Source organism: Euprymna scolopes, chromosome 2, assembly GCF_053919585.1.
Source record: "Euprymna scolopes isolate OS-2025 chromosome 2, ASM5391958v1, whole genome shotgun sequence".
Lineage (NCBI taxonomy): Eukaryota > Metazoa > Mollusca > Cephalopoda > Sepiida > Sepiolidae > Euprymna > Euprymna scolopes.
The window spans coordinates 147,060,572-147,078,749 of NC_136483.1; the positions used below are offsets into that span (position 1 = coordinate 147,060,572).

The window sequence follows — 18,178 nt, forward strand, 5'->3', positions numbered from 1 at the left end:
ATTACAAGTATATACAGAATGTATTTTTTTGATAGCATTTACATTGCTAAATGGGTATCTTAATGAATCAATTCTAGTTCAACTAAAAAATTCAGACAAGATAAAACAAAAAAAAAAATATTCATAAATGTACCCTCCCCTCTTCTATTTCTTGATGAAAGTTATCTGTTAATACTACTATTACTGTCAAGCACGTTAATAAACTAGATGAATTTAAAAATAACGAATTGAACCCTCAAGATTTTCTGTTGAATACGGATGAAACTTGCAAAAAAAAAAAAAAAAAAAAAAAAAAAAAAAAAAAAAAAAAAACGATTAAATATGTTGATTTTATAACATTTCAAAAATTATTCTTGCGAGAAGAACGATCTTTGCAATATGATAAGTATTAATAATGAAACAAAGTGCTAATAGACTCTTAATTATATATATATATTAGGAAACTATTAGTTTATATATAAATATATAACAAACAAGAAAATTGATGAAAATAAAAGTTGAATGAATTACAATATTTATTAATCGAATATTCAAACACAATCAAAATAAAGAATAATTCTTGACCCATGGATTTTCAAAGTGATTCTTTTCATCAGAGGATAAAACGCAGCAAAAAGTTACTGTCAGTATAAATTTGAAAATAAATATATAAAAATATTTTTGTGTATTAAATGGCATGGTCCAGAAGAGAGAATCTAATCCGTGATGTGAATAGATTAGAATGAAGTCCAAATGTCCATTTATAATAGATTGAGTAACAAAAAAAAAGATACAAACAAGAAATTTATAGGGAATCAATAAATGTCTTATCACTTCCTGGCAAGAAAAAAAAAATTAAAAGAGATCAATAAAAAAAAAAGTTAAAATTAAAAAAAAAAACTAAAATGTATTTTAAATAAAACATTACATAAAAATAGATAATGAATAAAAATAAAGAAAAAGAAGGAAAATAAATATAGGAGAGAAAGGAATGAAAAAAAAAAAGGAGAGAAAAATAGAAAATATGAGGAGTTAGGGTAAAATATGAAATTATGCAGGGATAGAGGAAAGGAAGATATAGGACAGAGATAACAGGAAGGCAAAAGGATAAAAAGAGAAAGAAAAAAGAAAAATATTGGCATGTCAAGTAAGAAGATACAGTAGAAATGAAAAACTTCAAATCGTTAGAAAAACTAAAATATTTATCTTCATTACATATATTATAAAGAAATAATTTAAATGCAGCATTTCAACTTTGTGGTCATTGAACACTGCTTACTGTTAACGTCCACAGACATGGCGTTTATAAGTACTTAATTTCCTTCCAGTTATGTGTTAATTGCCAGTGGTCTTGAGGAAAGATAAAGTCAAAGGTGGCTTTGTGATTGAGTTTGAATCTCCTGACCTGCAGTAATTATCAATTCCTACACTAATGATTGCATAAGCATAAAATAATATATATATTTATATATATATATATATATATATATATATAGTAGAGAAATGAAATATGATAGGATATCAAGTCCCTATGTTTGTCTAAAGTCTGCCATCTTAAGAGGTTGGTTTTCTTATGACATACATATATTGTCATTTCATAGTTATTTTTATAGAATACTTTTCGGTTTCAAGAAATTCTAGATACATTCAGTTGGAGGGAGGATATAAGGATTCATACCTTACTTAATGAAAGTGATTCAACTAATCCAGCACACAGAGCCAACAGCGTTAATCATCACATGACACTACTTAGAAGATATATTATGTACATATATTTTTTTATTTCAATATTTAGCTTTACAGTGCTCAATACACAAGTAGAGCTTAGTAACATAAAAATATATTCATGGCAAGTAAAATCACATTTGTTTCATTCTATAGGAGCAGCAGCAGATGCGAACAGCCTGACCAACCTAATTTTTAATTAGAAGCTAAGAATGTCAAGTAGGTTGAACTTTAGTGAAGACAAGCAGTTTATACAGGAAACACAAAAAAATAGTTTAGAGTGACTAGGTGAAGGGTGCCAACATTTTAAATAGAAAATAATAACCAATGCATTTGAACAGCAATATCTGTAAATACAAAAACATTTGCCTATAAAAGATTGTAGAATTTCAGATTTTACAGTTAACCCATTTCCTTTGATGGAATGAAACCAACATTTGTATCATAAGTTTATTATACTACTACGAGTAGTATGGCATAATCCCGTTGGATCACTAGAGTTAAGCAATGTTTAACCTGGTCAGTTCTAAATGGGTGACCATTTGGGACTTCTAGGTGCTGTATGTGCTCTCCACTTATCTTGGTATTGTTTCCAGTCATATTGGACTTCTTCTTGCCACTGGACTCAAGCAGTGCCGATTCAGGAGAGGTGTGGTTGTGGATTGCGCAACCCTTGCCTATCAATTACATGCGCAGCTGCCCCTACAGGGGGTATCCTTTGTCTTTTGAGACTGAATGGAGGCATCGAATATGAGAAACTTACTCTATACCAGGGAAAAATAAATTATATAACAGCACTGGTATGTGGGCAGCATATATTGTACATTAGAGATCATTGAAACAAAAACTAAGCTAGATAGACATCAGGAAAGAAAATTGAAAATAAGATGAAAAGAGTAAAAATTAGGTCAAAATCTGGAGAGAAAACAAGATTGAATTGGTTGCTGAAAAAGATATATTTGTCTTTTTTTTTTGTTTTTTTAATATTTAGATTTCATTCTGAAAAATAATTTTTCAAAACAAAAATTTATTATTTGAACAAAGAATACAATATTTAAATTTCCTTATGTAGGCTCATACCCTTATTTTCTTTTCTCTATCCCTTAAAAAGATTTAATCTTTAATATATTTTCCATGTATGAGCTGAATAGCAAAATGATATCGAACCAGATTTACTATTTTGCTAATGACTTTCCTGAGAAAATGAGCCTACATCGAAAACCTACGGATTAAGGAGATTACTTTGAATATTGTATTATTTGCTCAAATAATAAATTTTTGTTTTGAAAAATTATATTTTTCTAAATGAAATCTATAAATATAAAAGTGAAAATGTGTGTATATATGTGTGTTCGCTTTTTGTGTATGTCTGTAAAAGGCTTTTTTCGCTGGACTTTTCGGCCAGCTCATTCCTTTTTAAAACTTTTTATATGCTGTCTAAATGATAATATCTAAGAGTTACGAACGGGGGTCGCGTCTGTATTTAATTTGCCCAACTTTCATGCGCTATTTTTTCCGGAATTTTAGATCTTCGCGTGTATCTTTCGCTTTTCAGTATAAAAAAGCGAAACTGGATTCATATTGGCAGTTCCCAGTGGTCTCCAGAAAGTGATGTAAACGTTTGATCAATGTCGGTTTTTTTAGTGTCATATCAAACAATTGCTTTCGTCTGGACACTCCCCTAGTAAACGGGGAGCTGGTTTTCCCCAAAGTTGGGTAAAAACAAACAAACAGAGTTATTGACCTCATTAAAAACTGTCCCGCAGAAAATGTTAACTGCTGACTAGCTATTGTTTACGTCGTCATAATGCTCGCAGAAAATGTTAACTCCACGACTTCCATTTGACCTCATTAAGTCATTAGGTGCGGGCACCTGTCAATTCTCTTCCTACTTAAATAAATTCAAACATCTTTCACTAACTCTTTCTTGATAGCCGATTGGTTAACGTGTCATGTTTATTTCACATTTTATTTTCCAACTTCACCTCAGGGCTTCGGGTTCGATCCTACCTACATACCAAAACTTTTTTTTACCCCCCCCTCCCCCCGTTTCTCACCCGGGCAACGGCAGGTACCCTCGCTAGTTTAAATATAAAAGCTGTAAACTTTTAATTTGCTCTATCTAGTATATTGAGCAATTTTATTTGGCTGGGATTGTCTTATATAAAAATATTACTTCCCAAAAATATTTTGCAAGACTTGATACCACAAGATGCATTAATCTGATCTAATTTATCTCATTCTGAGATATATATATATATATATATAAAATAAAATTTGGTTGCTGAAAAAGAATATATATAGCATAACATAAAACAAGACCATAACCATTGCAAAAAGATTGTCTGGGCAAAAAGATTGGCACTGCCACAGTAGGGCAGGTCGATTTTGGAACCCTGGTGAGGCAATGGTGATGATAGTTGGGGTTTGACATAGAAAAGACCTACACAAAATATTTTTCTCAAAATAGTTATCTTTGTTTGAGGAAATGACTTTAAAAGTTTAAAAATTGAAGCGATTAAAAGTTTTTCGGTGAATTGCCAAGAACGTCCCATCATCAAAACAATCCGTACTGTTAAGAAAATGGAATCCTTATTTAGAATATATTTTAAACTACATTTTTAAATAGAATGAGTGAAGATAATGAATTAATAAAATAAATATTAATTGTAAAGGCAAAATACTATTAAAAATAGCATAGTAACATAGATGGTTTTTCAAAATCTAAACACTACACACTCATTTAAAATGGCAGCAAGAATGAATCTCTTTATGGATAAATTCATGTTACCGAAGGAGGAGCTAAACTCTGCTAAAAATGTCTAAACTAAACACTACTATGCCTCTGATTATGTTTGGTTCTCTCTTTTCAATACATCTAATTCAACTCTACAAAGTTTTTCATTATTTCTTATAACTAGTGCTTATTTTTTTACGTATGAAACTGGAAAATAGCCTAATACAGTTTCCTTCAGTTATAATCCATTTATTTATTTTACTTTTCAGATTAGAATTTGGTTCACAAAATTTGCTGGTCCACCTTGTCATTTGGATAAACAGCACCCCCAACTTCACGACAAGTCATCCAGTTTAGTTATTTCCTCAAAAACGGTTATGCCCACTTAAAAAAATAGTGAGATTTCTAAGTTAATTGCCAAGAAAATAATTAGTATTCGGCAAGCAGTCAATCCACAATTGCCCTTGTTAAGGTAACATTATATAGAACAGGAGGTCAATATATTTTGCTATAAGAGGGCCAAACAGATTGACAGGAAATCTCTTGCAGCAATCAAAGTGTATGAAAGTGAATGAAGGAACAGATAGACGGTTTGATATATTTTCTTGTAGCTGTAAACTTTCTGTCTTGAGATGTGATGACTTTGCAGTAAAGTGCAAGACAGAAAATTGTCAAACAAGGCACATAATCTGCACATGTCCTCCTAACAAGGAGGTAAAATTAATTCTATACTCACCTGCAATTATGTTCTTTTTTTTATATTGGTATTTATTATGTAATCTGGCTCTATTATTAAACATGCAAATTTTCAGGTTCTACTAGAATAACTGCCATTTACAGCAATTTTTAAATTAATTGATGGAACAACAAAAAGCCTAACATTTACTGGTGCTTTGGGGAAACTTTGTATCAATAATTATCAAGATTTGCCTCAAGTAGAATTCTAAAAAATTAGTGCCCCTCCTGATCATCATTATCTGACAGCAGAAGAAACAAGTGTGAAGACCAGAGGCTACTTTTTTAGTATGCTGTTTGCATTTCTTGTGGAGAAATTAACTTAGAAAATTGGGCCCTTGAATCAAGGAAGATGGCTAACATAAGCCACAAGATTAATGCGTATATGGACTAGAGTTGTCTATCCTCAAACACTAGGATAAATTAAACATTTAGGTCAAATTTATCATCCAAGTGTATGCAATTAGTTGGTTTGAGATCAAAACCGACAATATTTCTTTTAACCAACAACAGTATATTTTAATATGATTCAAAGAACAAAACAACTGAACTGAAATCCAAATTACTGTTTTGAACTGTTCAAAATATAGTGCTTTTGCACTATTTCCAGAAAATATATCGCTGATAAACTCAGATGAATTGAATGTGAGAGAAGAGGGCATTCAAAGGATTTTGTCCATTAGGTAAATAAATATTTATCCATTAAATTTTATTAGTTTTCTTAATTTACCCAAACAATAGTTAGTTTTATTCATATTACATCGCAAAAATATAAAAAATAAGTGTTTTCAAATAATTGTTTTTTCCAGAAATAGTGTTGGGGGGGAAAAAAAAAAAAAAAAAAGAAAAAGATTACTGCTATCAATTTTGCAGTCACACACTGGTCAAATTTGATTGAATTTTCTCAAAAAGTTGCATATGAGCAGGAAGCAAGACAGACATTATTACAAAGTCATCGTGCCAGCAAATTAGATCTTCATTTTCCTCAAAAGGAAATTATACAGGACAATTTAGTTCTATTATAGCAGTTTATATTATTGCCTCTAATAAAAAATTAAAATAGATGGTTCTGTAACTTGTATCAAGTTGTTATATTGTGTAATACATCTCCACATCTTTTTGAATTGTGAAATGTAAAAGACTTAGTTGCTAATTAGCTTTTTTTTACAATTTTTGCTTAATCAATGCAGTAAAAGTTGAGATATTTTGCTAGTTGTGATTCATAATTAAAATTATAATTTATATATTTATTTTTCTTTCAATGTATTTTATATAAATATCGATTTTAATTGAATATGTTATAAAAATAGTGAAATTTCAAAGTCAGTGTTGTGAAAAATGCTATGAAAATGAAGGATTTTTCAACATTTTTCTACACGATTTTTAAAATTAAATGCTCAATTTTCTGTTCAAGATGGGAATCTAATTGTTGGTATATGTTCTTATCACATCAAATCCCAACTATCACCACCAGTGCCATGTTGATTTTCTGAAAAAAGTTGCAAATCAATCTGTCCTACTGATGTAGTGTGGGGAAAAAGATTGAGATTGCCACAGTGTAAGAAATTTTATTTGTAGAGAATTTCTACTATATAAAATTTTATAATGAGCTGAGCCACTGATAGTAAAACAAATTCAATGCATATTCTAAGTACTCATAGGATGAATTACTAAAACTCTTAAAATATGTTCATTGACTTTCAAGTGAGGTAATTAAAATGAAAACTATTAAAAGATATGTAATCTAAAATAAATATTTAAAAAGAATACTTAGATACGAATAATTACTTACTATCTGGTGGCATTAATCTAGCCCTAACAGTGATTTTCTTAAATAAATGCAGATTGAGATATGTTAGTTCTGACATACATTTTCAAGGTCACAAACTTCATTGGTTTGGAATTATGTTCATAATCACAAATCAACTTGTCAGGATAAATAATAATTGAAACAATTTGTTGTCCGGGATTTTAATGAAGAGAGATTTTTTTTTTTAACATATGAGTTAGCTGAAACAGAAAAATAGTTTTTATGGATATACTTTTGAATATCTCATTTGATTGAAATATTTGACAATATTTAATAACCCCCCCCCCCCCCAAAAAAAATCTTAATTACTACTTTTTACATTACCATTTTTGATTAAACATCAGTTTTACATGCTGGAAAGTGTTGGGACAGTTTTTAGAAATTAACCCTCAAACTAACCTACCCCAGGCTAGGTATTTATCACCTTTTCTATCAAGTCCACTTTACCCCCCCCTTTTCTATGGCCTTCATCTGCTACCTCAACTATTCTACATTTATTAACGCAAGCACTTAACCATTCTTTCAACGTGGCCATATCATCAAAGTCTCCCGTTATGCACTTATACGATTCAGACATAATCTTCCTATTAGATTACCAGATCTAAGCTTGTAATATTTACATTACACATTTATTGTATCACTCTTTTATATCATTTCTCTTGAATAGAAATCTTTGTATAGTAATATTAAAAATAAAAATGACAACAGCAGACAGATTATGTTTTCATTCATTGATATTTTTTTGTCATGTGTTGAAGGTGCGCACATGCAGGAATTACAGCCGGTAGCCAAATGCACTGAATGATTGGGGTCAGGCTGTCAGAATGGATATTGTCGGTTGTGAAAGGTCAACTACTTTATGCATGCAGCTGTCAAGGTGAGCACACCTGCAGGGAGCAGGTCACATATATAACCCAGAGAAAAAGAGAAGCATACAATCAGCTGGCAAAGCAACATTAGCACGAGCTTGTGGTTCCATCCACCCACCCTCCTGTCCACACGCCGTCTCTAGCTCAGCGCCCACACATGAGGCAATAAAAAATAATTAAGAAAAGTATATTTTCTATATTTTTATACAAAACACAGTTTGTGTTACGGGTTTTTTTGGCTGGCGAAAAATTTATCGCAAAATTCACACATGGAAGATAAGAAAAGTATCTGCTGTTTTAATTAGAGGGGGGGGGGAAGAAGAAAAAAAAAAAGAAGCAAACTTATTTGAAAGTAATTAAATAGATATTTAATCGTTTTTAGATTTGCTAGTTTTAAATTTTGTTTTCTTTTGAAATCACTTTCAGGTATGCAAAAGATATTTTAGTTCCTTAAAAAGGTGGCAACTTGCCAAACTAAGGAAATAACTGCAATAAGAAAAGGGAGTATGTGTGTATATCATCCAGTGTATTAAGGAATGGTATTCTTTTGTTGTTTAGCATTTTTTCATTCATTCTGTAATATTGTTTCTTAACCGAATGCCATTTAATAACTTAATTTTCTCATTTTTCTAGTAAAGCCATTAAACATTTAAATTTTACTATGGGGTTTACACCATTGACTCATGACTATATGGTTAACCGTTTCCATAGTTTGTGCTATAACAATTTCATCATTTTTGAAATTATCTAATGTGAAAAATGAATACAATTCAACTAATATGAAACTATTTTCTGATTACAGATAAACCATTTGTTATACCTCTTTGGACATCTCCCATTTTAACTAGATTCTCCATTAATATACAAACCAAATTCTGTTAAATCTGAATTTATTTTATTTCATCTTAAAATGTTTAATGTTATTCGTTTTTCTTAAGCGTTAAAAGAAAAAAAAAAAGTCTACTTTAGAAACGCCATTTAATAACTTAATTTTCTCATTTTTTTTTCTAGTAAAGCCATTAAACATTTGAATTTTACTATGGAGTTTACCACTGACTCATTAAAAATAAATAAATAAATAAATAAAACACCCCTAATCTATTCTGTTACAATTTTCTGAAGTTGTCAAGATCTGCAAATTTTTGTTAAAGTTATGGTTATGTCTTTTAGAGCAAAGAAGACAGATTTACCTTTGTCAATATTTGCCAACAATTTCAATTCTTTTACAACTTCTTCTGTGACCAATGTTGCATCGAATCCAAGGAAGGCTTCACGGAGAGCATCACCAAGTTGACCGTCTTTGTAACTTGGCAATTTCTTTAAATAGTCTGGTAGGTGTAAAGCACAATATTCTGCAACTTCTGAACCTAAAAAAACAAAAATATGTAGCAATAAATATCAGATGTGAAATTTGATCATTACGTTTTAATTTTATTTATTTATTTTAAATTCTTTTCTAACTTTTATTTCTAATAAGATACAGAATCTGAAGAGTTTGGCCAAGTCCTTATTCAAAGAGTTTTTCCAATATTCAAATTTAATACTTTCAAGATTAAAAAATCTGATTCAAGATTTCCACAAGTCTGACTCTTTCTAAAATCTTTGACTCTGCAACCAGAGTTCTAATGTTAATGCTACTTGCCACAAATACTATCTTTTTATGGTGATCAATAAAACGAAATTAAGCAATTAATAAAACTTACAAAGAAAAATATACAACTTTTACCCCCACCCATCCGAGATATCTTTATTCCAAAATTGTTTCCCATGTTTACATAGAATTTATTTCAACAAATGAAATAGAAATTAATCAGAAGCATTTCACATAGGTTTTATAAAATAGGACTTCTTACAACTACTTAAAATGTAAAGAAACATTTTAAAAGTACCAAATTTATCAAAACAGAACATATAATCATTTATTGTAAGCCATTATTTGCATTTTAATTTATGAAAAAAGTGTAAACATATTTTACTTGCAGCCTTTCATATTTCAATAGCTTTAAAAATAAAATAAAGTACTTAATCTGTTTTATCATGGTATCATTTGTCCATGCTTTTTTTATTTACACACAAAAGGTAAGCAAGATAATATTTTCTATTGATGATGAACTGAAAAGTCACTTGGTTAACAGCGCAAAGTGAAATCCTAAGGTTTGAGATAATCTGACGCTGATTAAGTCCAGCTTCATATTAACTTATAACATGGCTCCTCTGAAACTCTGAAAATTCTAATGCTTCTTTGGCCGGTGTCATACTTAAATATTGATATAACAAATATATTTATACTAGAAACATAAAAAAATGCCAATCATGTACTCTTAGACTATAAGCTATATAATACGTGATTAAAGGTTGTATTAATCATATTTGGTTTAAGGGCTATTTTACTTGCTGGCATGTAGCAGCTTTTAGAAACTGACTTCCAAACTTTGGTCAGATTTCTTTGGAAGCCATTTCTTCAACCGAGATACATTTTTTTATAGCCCCCACCCCCTACACACACACACACCATGCCCTCCTGGTGAGGTGATTAAGACTAGTGATCTTTTTTTTTTTTCTTTTTTTGAAGACACTATCTACAGATGATTGCTCATAAAGGCTATAGAGCTCTACATTTGCTCTTTAAATACTGTTGTGGTTGTGTGTGTGTGTGTGTGTGTATATATATATATATATATATATATAATTGCCAACAAAAAGAAAATTATCGAATTCCATATTCTGATAATCAATTAAAAAAATTTTTTTTTTAAAATAAGCTTAGCACATTCTTAATTAGTTAAGTTTTTATGTTTATTTTATTTTCAAAATGGAAATTCTAACATAATATTCACACAAAAAAAAACAACATTTTATACACTTTCTAACCATGTATTTTGCAGATGTGGTCAGAATCAAGCAAGAAATTGCTGTTTGATCTAAAGTGCAAATTTTGGCACGGTTGCATTAAACGTCAATAAACCGATGAAAAATAATGCACACAAAACTGTGCACATTTGCATATTTTAGTGTTATTTTAACCAGATGCGACCACCCTGTATAGAAAACAGGATTCGTCGATCAAAAATAATCACTTTCTATGCAGAGATGTATTACGTCAAAAATACGGCATTTCCTTGGATCGTATAGAAATTTCAGGAGCACGACAAATTTTGGGACAATATAAAAACACAAACTATCTATGGAAGTTGCTAGGCCTGAGAGAAAAGGAAAAAACTAGCTAGGCACTAGACCATTAAGGCTCTGACCAGACCGAGATGTTCACTGTTACAAGTCCTTTTTTTGTACAGCTAAATAAATGAAAATGATTTGATTAGTAGCTCTTCTATAATATAAATCTCACCTGTTTGTTTAAAATGTACGTATGTATACATGTCTGCCTAAAACTTGACAAAGGCGACGGATTTTCACGAGATTGGTATCATTTTGAAGTTAGACGTCTAATGATAAATATTGAAAAATTGGCCCAAAACATTAATTCTTTCACCCTCAACCGGGCAGTTTTCTACAAGGTTTAAAAAAAAAAAAAAAAAAAAAAAATTTTTTTTAGATTTTTTGCAAGTGGTTGGATTGATTTTGCCTAATTTTAACGTTCCGAACTTCCGGTCACGTCATGGAGTAACGGTAAAATGTCAGATTTTCTTTTCTGCCTTCGCATCACTGGTTCAAGCCTGCCTGCCTACTACCACATTTTTTTTTTTTTGCTCAACATATACCTCCAAACACCCGGGCAACCAGGCTGGTCTATTATATAAAGGGCTAATATTTGTGTGCATGTTCAGCTAAAACTTGAAAAATACACAACACTCACTCAAAAGATTCATTATTTGGGGAGGGTCAAATGCCCAGGTGCTTGTTAAGATAAAGTTGACATATCCATTTTTTAAAAATATGTTTTAAGCAAAAAAAACATCAGTACTTACTTGTCATGTCAAAAGTAGTAATATATTAAACAAAAAATTACAAAATTTCATTGATTAGAAAATTATTTATAGTTAAAAGTAAATTTATGGAAAATTGAGGGAAATTGTATTTCCCCTACATGTAAACACCTCGAAGAGTGCGAATACAGGGGGCATACTTACCTCCCTTTATGCAAATGTAATGACTGAGGATTTATTTTAGCCGATAGTGATAGACTTTTTTAAAAACTAAAAACAATTGCAGCTGTTCTACTTGATGAATTTTTGTAATTTTTGGATATATTACTATTTTCGACACAAAAATTAAGTACAGCTGTTTTGACTTAACACATATTTCATATTTAAAAAATTGATCTGTCAACCATCTCAACAAGCATGAATGCCCATTTGTATAATTTAATGTGATCATGTAAAGGGAAGCAACTGATTTTTTTTTCAGTTATTTTCCTTACACCGGCTTAATTTATGCATGTGCATGTCTAGAGAGAGGAATGGGCTCAGATAAGAGGATAGAGAAAAAGACAGGGATAGAAGTTATTTCATACTTTTGCTTCCAAACAATGCCGGGTAGCCCTGCTAGTACTGTATAGCATACAAACTATGAATGGTGCAACGTTAACACCAATAATAAAAATCGTTAACCAAACAACTTTGTCCTTTTATTTGGAGGTGCCTGTCTATCCAAGCTAGTTAGACACATTATCATGGCTGCACATCGGGATTGAACCGAGTGTATAGACTATGTGGTCAATGACGAATCTCGTCTGATATCATAATGACTATCACCCAACCACATGTGCAAGTGTATCATACAGGAAACGTTAATGATGAACTGAAATGTTTAAGTTTTCCTTTGAACTGCTAAATACCATTAAATGTTTGCCCCCCTCCCCAAAAAAAAGAAAGAAAAGTTAACTTATTTGAAAGTAATTAAATAGATATTGAATAATTTTTAGATCTGCTAGTTTTAAATTTTGTTTTCTTTTAAAATCACTTTCAGGTATGCAAAAGATATTTTAGTTCTTTAAAAGGTGGCAACTTCCCATATTAAGGGAAATAACTGCATAAGAAAAGGGTTCAATGTAATCATGTAAAGGGAAGCAACCGATTTTTTTTTTTTCAGTTATTTTCCTTACACCAGCTCAAGTTATGCATGTGCATGTCTAGAGAGAGGAATGGGCTCTCTGGTGATAGGCATAAGCAAAAACGACCTTTTTCTTTTCTTGTTTTGACGTGCCGTTCATAGAAAATCCGTCTTTTTTCCTTCCCACTGACACGCGAATTTACCATACATTCAAACGACTCCAAATCAACAAAAAAAAGTTATTGCCAATGAAAGAAATACCAACTTTTTAGATGCTCAAATTCGACCGCGTGTCAATTTGCACATGCCACCTTTTCATTTTCTATCAGTCAGGTTTAGAGTTCAAGTGTTGGTGACTTTTTACAATACACACATACCAACCTTGGGCGCTTGTTTCATGATCCTTGTCATATGCACCTAATTTGTCAATTAATGATCATTTAGGCAAGAAACAAAACAAGGAATAAAAAAAATAACCATTTTTGTGAACATTTTCTTAAAAATTGTCTTACCTCCATGTCCATCATACACTGCTAACATGGCTGTTTTAGTGTCTTCATCAAAGTCTGCCAAACAGTTATGGGCATCCTTAAAAAAGAAAGAAAAGACATTACAGTATTATCTGGGTTTTAAATCATGAATAAAATCAAATTTTCAAATAAAATGATTAGGTGCTTATTCAGATTGGCGCTTATGGCAACAAAAATGAAGCAAAGCCTTTGTGTACCTACTTATGGAATGAAGATGGTAAATTCCAAAATTCACCAAAATTGATCAAATATTTTTTTTATTTTCGAAAAAAAAAAAATTTGCCATTTTTTTTTTTTTTTTTTTACAGATAAGTGAAGGCCAAAGCCATTTTAATAGTCTTCAAATTTTGTTTTTAACTTGTATAATATGACCCTTCTTACAAAAAAAATAAAATTAAAAAAAAGCAGTTGTCTGCCCTTGATTTTACTATCGAAAAATTGGCCAAAACATTAATTCCTTCACCCTCAACTGGGCACTTTTCTTAAGAGAGGGTTGATTTTTTTGCTGACATTTTTTGACAAGTCATTCAACCCCTGCGTTCACGACGTCGCTTAAAAAGGCGTTATTTTGACCGCATGTGACATCACAACCATGGTAAGCACATCGGTAAGACAGTAAATTTTTATTCACCTTTCTTTTCTGCCTTCGTGTCATGGGTTTGAGCCAGCCTGCCTACTACAACATTTTTTAAAATTTTTTTTATTTCTTGCTCAACATACACCTCCAAATGCCTGGGGCACCCAGGCTAGTATTAAGATAAAATGTTGAAATTAATCGATTATAATGAAGAGGTAAAATTGCACTTCTGTGTGATTTTTTGCACGTTTCTTGTGTAGTTTTATGAGATTTTACCCAATGGTTTAAGCTGGTTTAATAATTATTGCTTCCATTATGACTAATTTTGTTAGCAGAGCACACAAAGCAATTTTTCTAATTTCAAACAAACTTAATTTGGTATGTTTTGCAAAGATTTATGCACAAACATTAAGTTTTTTTTTAAAGATATAATGAAAAGAAATTTTGGTTTGAGGTATACAAACTGTTTTGCTTTGTATAATAACTTAAAACGTTAAGGTTTTACTATAAACCCAGTAACTTTGATAAAAAAACTCGAAACTACAACACTGAAGTAATGTTAACATTTAAATGGAGAGAGAGCAGACATAGAAAAAAAACAAAGGGGAATGTTGTGTGAATGTACAATAACTTCAGACATATCTATCTATATATCTATAAAAGTGATATGTGTGCGTGTGTGAGAACAATTCTCAACCTATATACTTAAATTTTTGATCTACAGACTTGAAACTTGGTATATTATGGTATTCAGACATGTGGAAAGCTATTTAATCGGTTTTCATCTGGGGGAAAAGCTACTAAGGGGTCAAAATTTTAAAATTTTTATGTGGGGGATGGGAGGGTGTCATCAGATTTTTATGTTTGCTGTTTCATGAATGCGGATGCGTGAATCGTTTACCTGACAGATTCTTTATGTTAAAAATAAGTAGGTTTACAAACACTTTTTCAGGGTCATGTCAAGCTGGCCTAATGGTTATTGTATTTGACTTGCTGTCTTTAGGTTTTGGTTTGGATCTTAGCTTGAGTATTTTTTTTTTTTACTTACAAGAAGCGAACTGTTTTGAGAAAAAAAAAAAAAAAAAAAAAAAAAAAAAAAAAAAAACTCATATGCACGCCTCAGTTTCTGTATTAATTATAATATGCATATTTTATTATGACTGGGCAATGCTAGGCGACCTGCTAACATATCTATAAAAATGAGAATGTGTGAGGCCACTTCTCAACTTATAATCTATGTCATTATTAACATCGTTCATGGTTTTGCATGCTTTTAACAATTCTCTTTCCTTTTGTTACAGCCTATATACCTGTACTTCTTGATGAATAAAGCCATGTTCACAGGTTATAATTCACCTTCCATGTTGTCCTCACTACAATTTATTTATCAAGAAATCTGACTTAAAATGGACCAGTTCTTGAAGCCACAGCACTTCGATGGTAGCTCTTCAGTGCCCGATTCTTCAGACCATTGAACACATTGGCTGCGCACATTTAACAATTTCCTAAACGCAATCAACTGCCAAACTGAATTTCGTTATTAACTATATTTCCCATCTAGTACACAAACTAATAGCAAATTGTGACTCTTATGAAGCTGCCATCTCAAAACTCCAATCTGATTTTGTAAAACCCTCAAATATCGTACATTCTAGGCATCTTCTGGCAACTGCTAAAAACTAAAAACAGGTGAAACTATTGGTGACTTCTTGCAGAAACTGGACTCACTAACTGCTGATTGTCGCTTCGAGGTAGTAACTGCAGAAGAACACTGATCCAGCAGTCTGCGACGCCTCAGGCAATCCGGCAAAGACCCTTAGAGAGAATACTCACATTAAAAGACGCCTCCGACTTAGCCCATTCGCTAGAAACAGCCCAGAGACAAGCAGAATCTTATATCAACCTCACACCATGTGGCCCCACCGCTGAACCTTCAGTGTCTGGCGAAGTTTCTGTTACTTCAGAAAATCTCTCTGCTGCGACTGGAGAGAAGTGCTTCTTCTGTGGTAATCAACGACATCCATGCATTAAGTGTCCTGCTTGTAATGCAGTTTGTAATAGTTGTGGCCGGAGGGGCATTTTCAGCTAGTCTGTCGATCAAGCCGCATCCCTAGGAAAGTAGCCTCTGTCTGCGAACCATCAATCACGTCCATAGTAACTGCTGCATCACCCGATTGCCTATTGAAAGCTATAATCAAACTTTCCGTGAATGGGATAATCCTAAAAGCCCTTGTGGATACTGGTAGCTCAGAAAGCTATATATCATCAAACATTATCCATAAATATGGCCGGCCAAAGCAAACTGCAGGAAGATATCAATGGCATGCACAGACTTGTCAAGCAACACTTTAGGTCACTACTATGTGACATTATATGAAGGATCTACATACCCACGTTTTAAACTTTCAGTCCTCTCTTCCCTCTGCCTAGATGTCTTACTTGGACATGACTTTCTCAAACTACATTCCAAAGTAGAATGCGCCGTATTGACATCCCGTATTATTTCCCACCATTATTTGAACATTTAGCACCTGCTTGCAAGCCCATTGCTACAAAATCCAGAAGTCACTCACCGACCAATCAACAGTTTATTCAAGCTGAAATTCAAAATCTAAAAGATGGTGTTATCAAACCCTCTCGCTCTCTCTGGAGAGCACAGGTACTAGTAACCACTAATGACCGATACAAGAAGCGCCTTGTCATTGATTACAGCCAGATCATCAATCGGTTCAATTACCTTGATGCTTACCCTTTACCAAGAATCGATGATCTAGTCCACAAAATTGCTCATTATTCCGTCTTTACTACCCTTGACTTACGGAATGCGTATCATTAGATACCGATACTAGAAGAGGAGAAGAAATTCACAGCCTTCGAAGCCTATGGGAACCTATACCAATTATGCAGCATTCCATTCGGTGTAACAAACGGCGTATCATGCTCCCAACTGTCTATAGACAACCTAATAAAACAGGAGAAGATCACCGACACTTTTGCATAAGTCGATAACATCATTATATGTGGTCGTACTATGAAAGAACATGAAAATCTTAATCACTTCTTAGATGTTGCCAAGAAACACAAAATAAGTCTCAATGAGAACAAAAGCATTATACGAATAGAGAAAAATCACCCTCTTAGGGTATGAAGTGTCATCGGGAGTTGTAAAGCCAGACCCTGAACGCTTCCGAGCTTTAAGACATCTACCTCTACCGCAAGATGTGAAATCACAGCATAGGCTCTGGATGATGGATGATCCTCTTAATGTGTGACCTTAAGGACAAATGTCACCTAGCCCAATACACAATTCAGGTCATTACCTTTCCAACAAGCTTTCATTTGTTGAATTCTGATCAATAGTTGCTGAGATTTGGAACTTATAAAATTGCCAAAACAGATGGTACATCTATATTAATAGCCTGGCAAGAAAAAAAAACAACCCATAGCAAAATTCACCCCAAAGCAGCAAAACTGAAGTAAATCTGCCAAGACGCTATATATACAAATGTAGGCAAATTTTGACATTTTATTGGTTTGTAAATATAGGTTCTTTATTACCAACTGTCATAAAATTTTAACTATAGAATAGTATTATAATCTTCAAAAAGCCTGCAAATTTTCACATACTTTTGTCGCACAGAACCAAAGATATTAGCATTTCAATATTCAATTTGGCTATGAGTAATATACAAGTATGATTCATAGAGTAGAAAGTTATTTATAGTTAAAAGTAATTTTAATAGAAAATTGGAAAAGAAATAGCATTTTTCTTAGACGTTATAAAGTAGACAGTAAGAGTCTACACACAGGGGGCATAACTTGGAATGAATATTTTAGATTGTTCATGGCTGCACAATTTGTTGTTTATAAACTAGCGATGGACTAGGTGTATCAGAATTTTGGGGGAATTTTTGACACCCCTAACAAAAAAATGCGAATAAAATATAAAAAAAACTTGTAATTTCTCTTTTTAAAGTGGGTTGTTTATTTTCTTTATGGAATATACTTCCAAAATAAACTATTAAAGTTGTTTAAGAAATAATAGAAATATTTTTTATTTTTTAAAAAACAGTGTTTACAAAGAGCCAGCGCGCTTTCATGCGGCATTTTTTTTACGTAATGAAATCAATTGAATTTTACGAGTTAAATATTTTTCAATTTTTAAACTTTAAAAAATCTATCAAAATTTTTCTATAGGTTCAATTT

The 18,178-nt window shown here is 31.9% G+C and overlaps 1 protein-coding gene across 2 annotated transcripts in view; it reads right to left on the reverse strand.

Annotated features, from left to right (window-relative positions):
• Positions 1–18,178, reverse strand: part of LOC145297325 (protein phosphatase 1G-like) — a 34,369-nt gene that overhangs the window by 12,186 nt on the left and 4,005 nt on the right. For both annotated transcript variants that reach the window (XM_080143334.1, XM_080143335.1), the window contains exons 2-3: positions 13,378–13,453; positions 9,046–9,222 (exon numbers count right to left, since the gene is read on the reverse strand). In XM_080143334.1, coding sequence (XP_079999460.1) covers positions 9,046–9,222; positions 13,378–13,453 — 253 coding nt within the window. The remainder of the gene's footprint in view (positions 1–9,045; positions 9,223–13,377; positions 13,454–18,178) is intronic.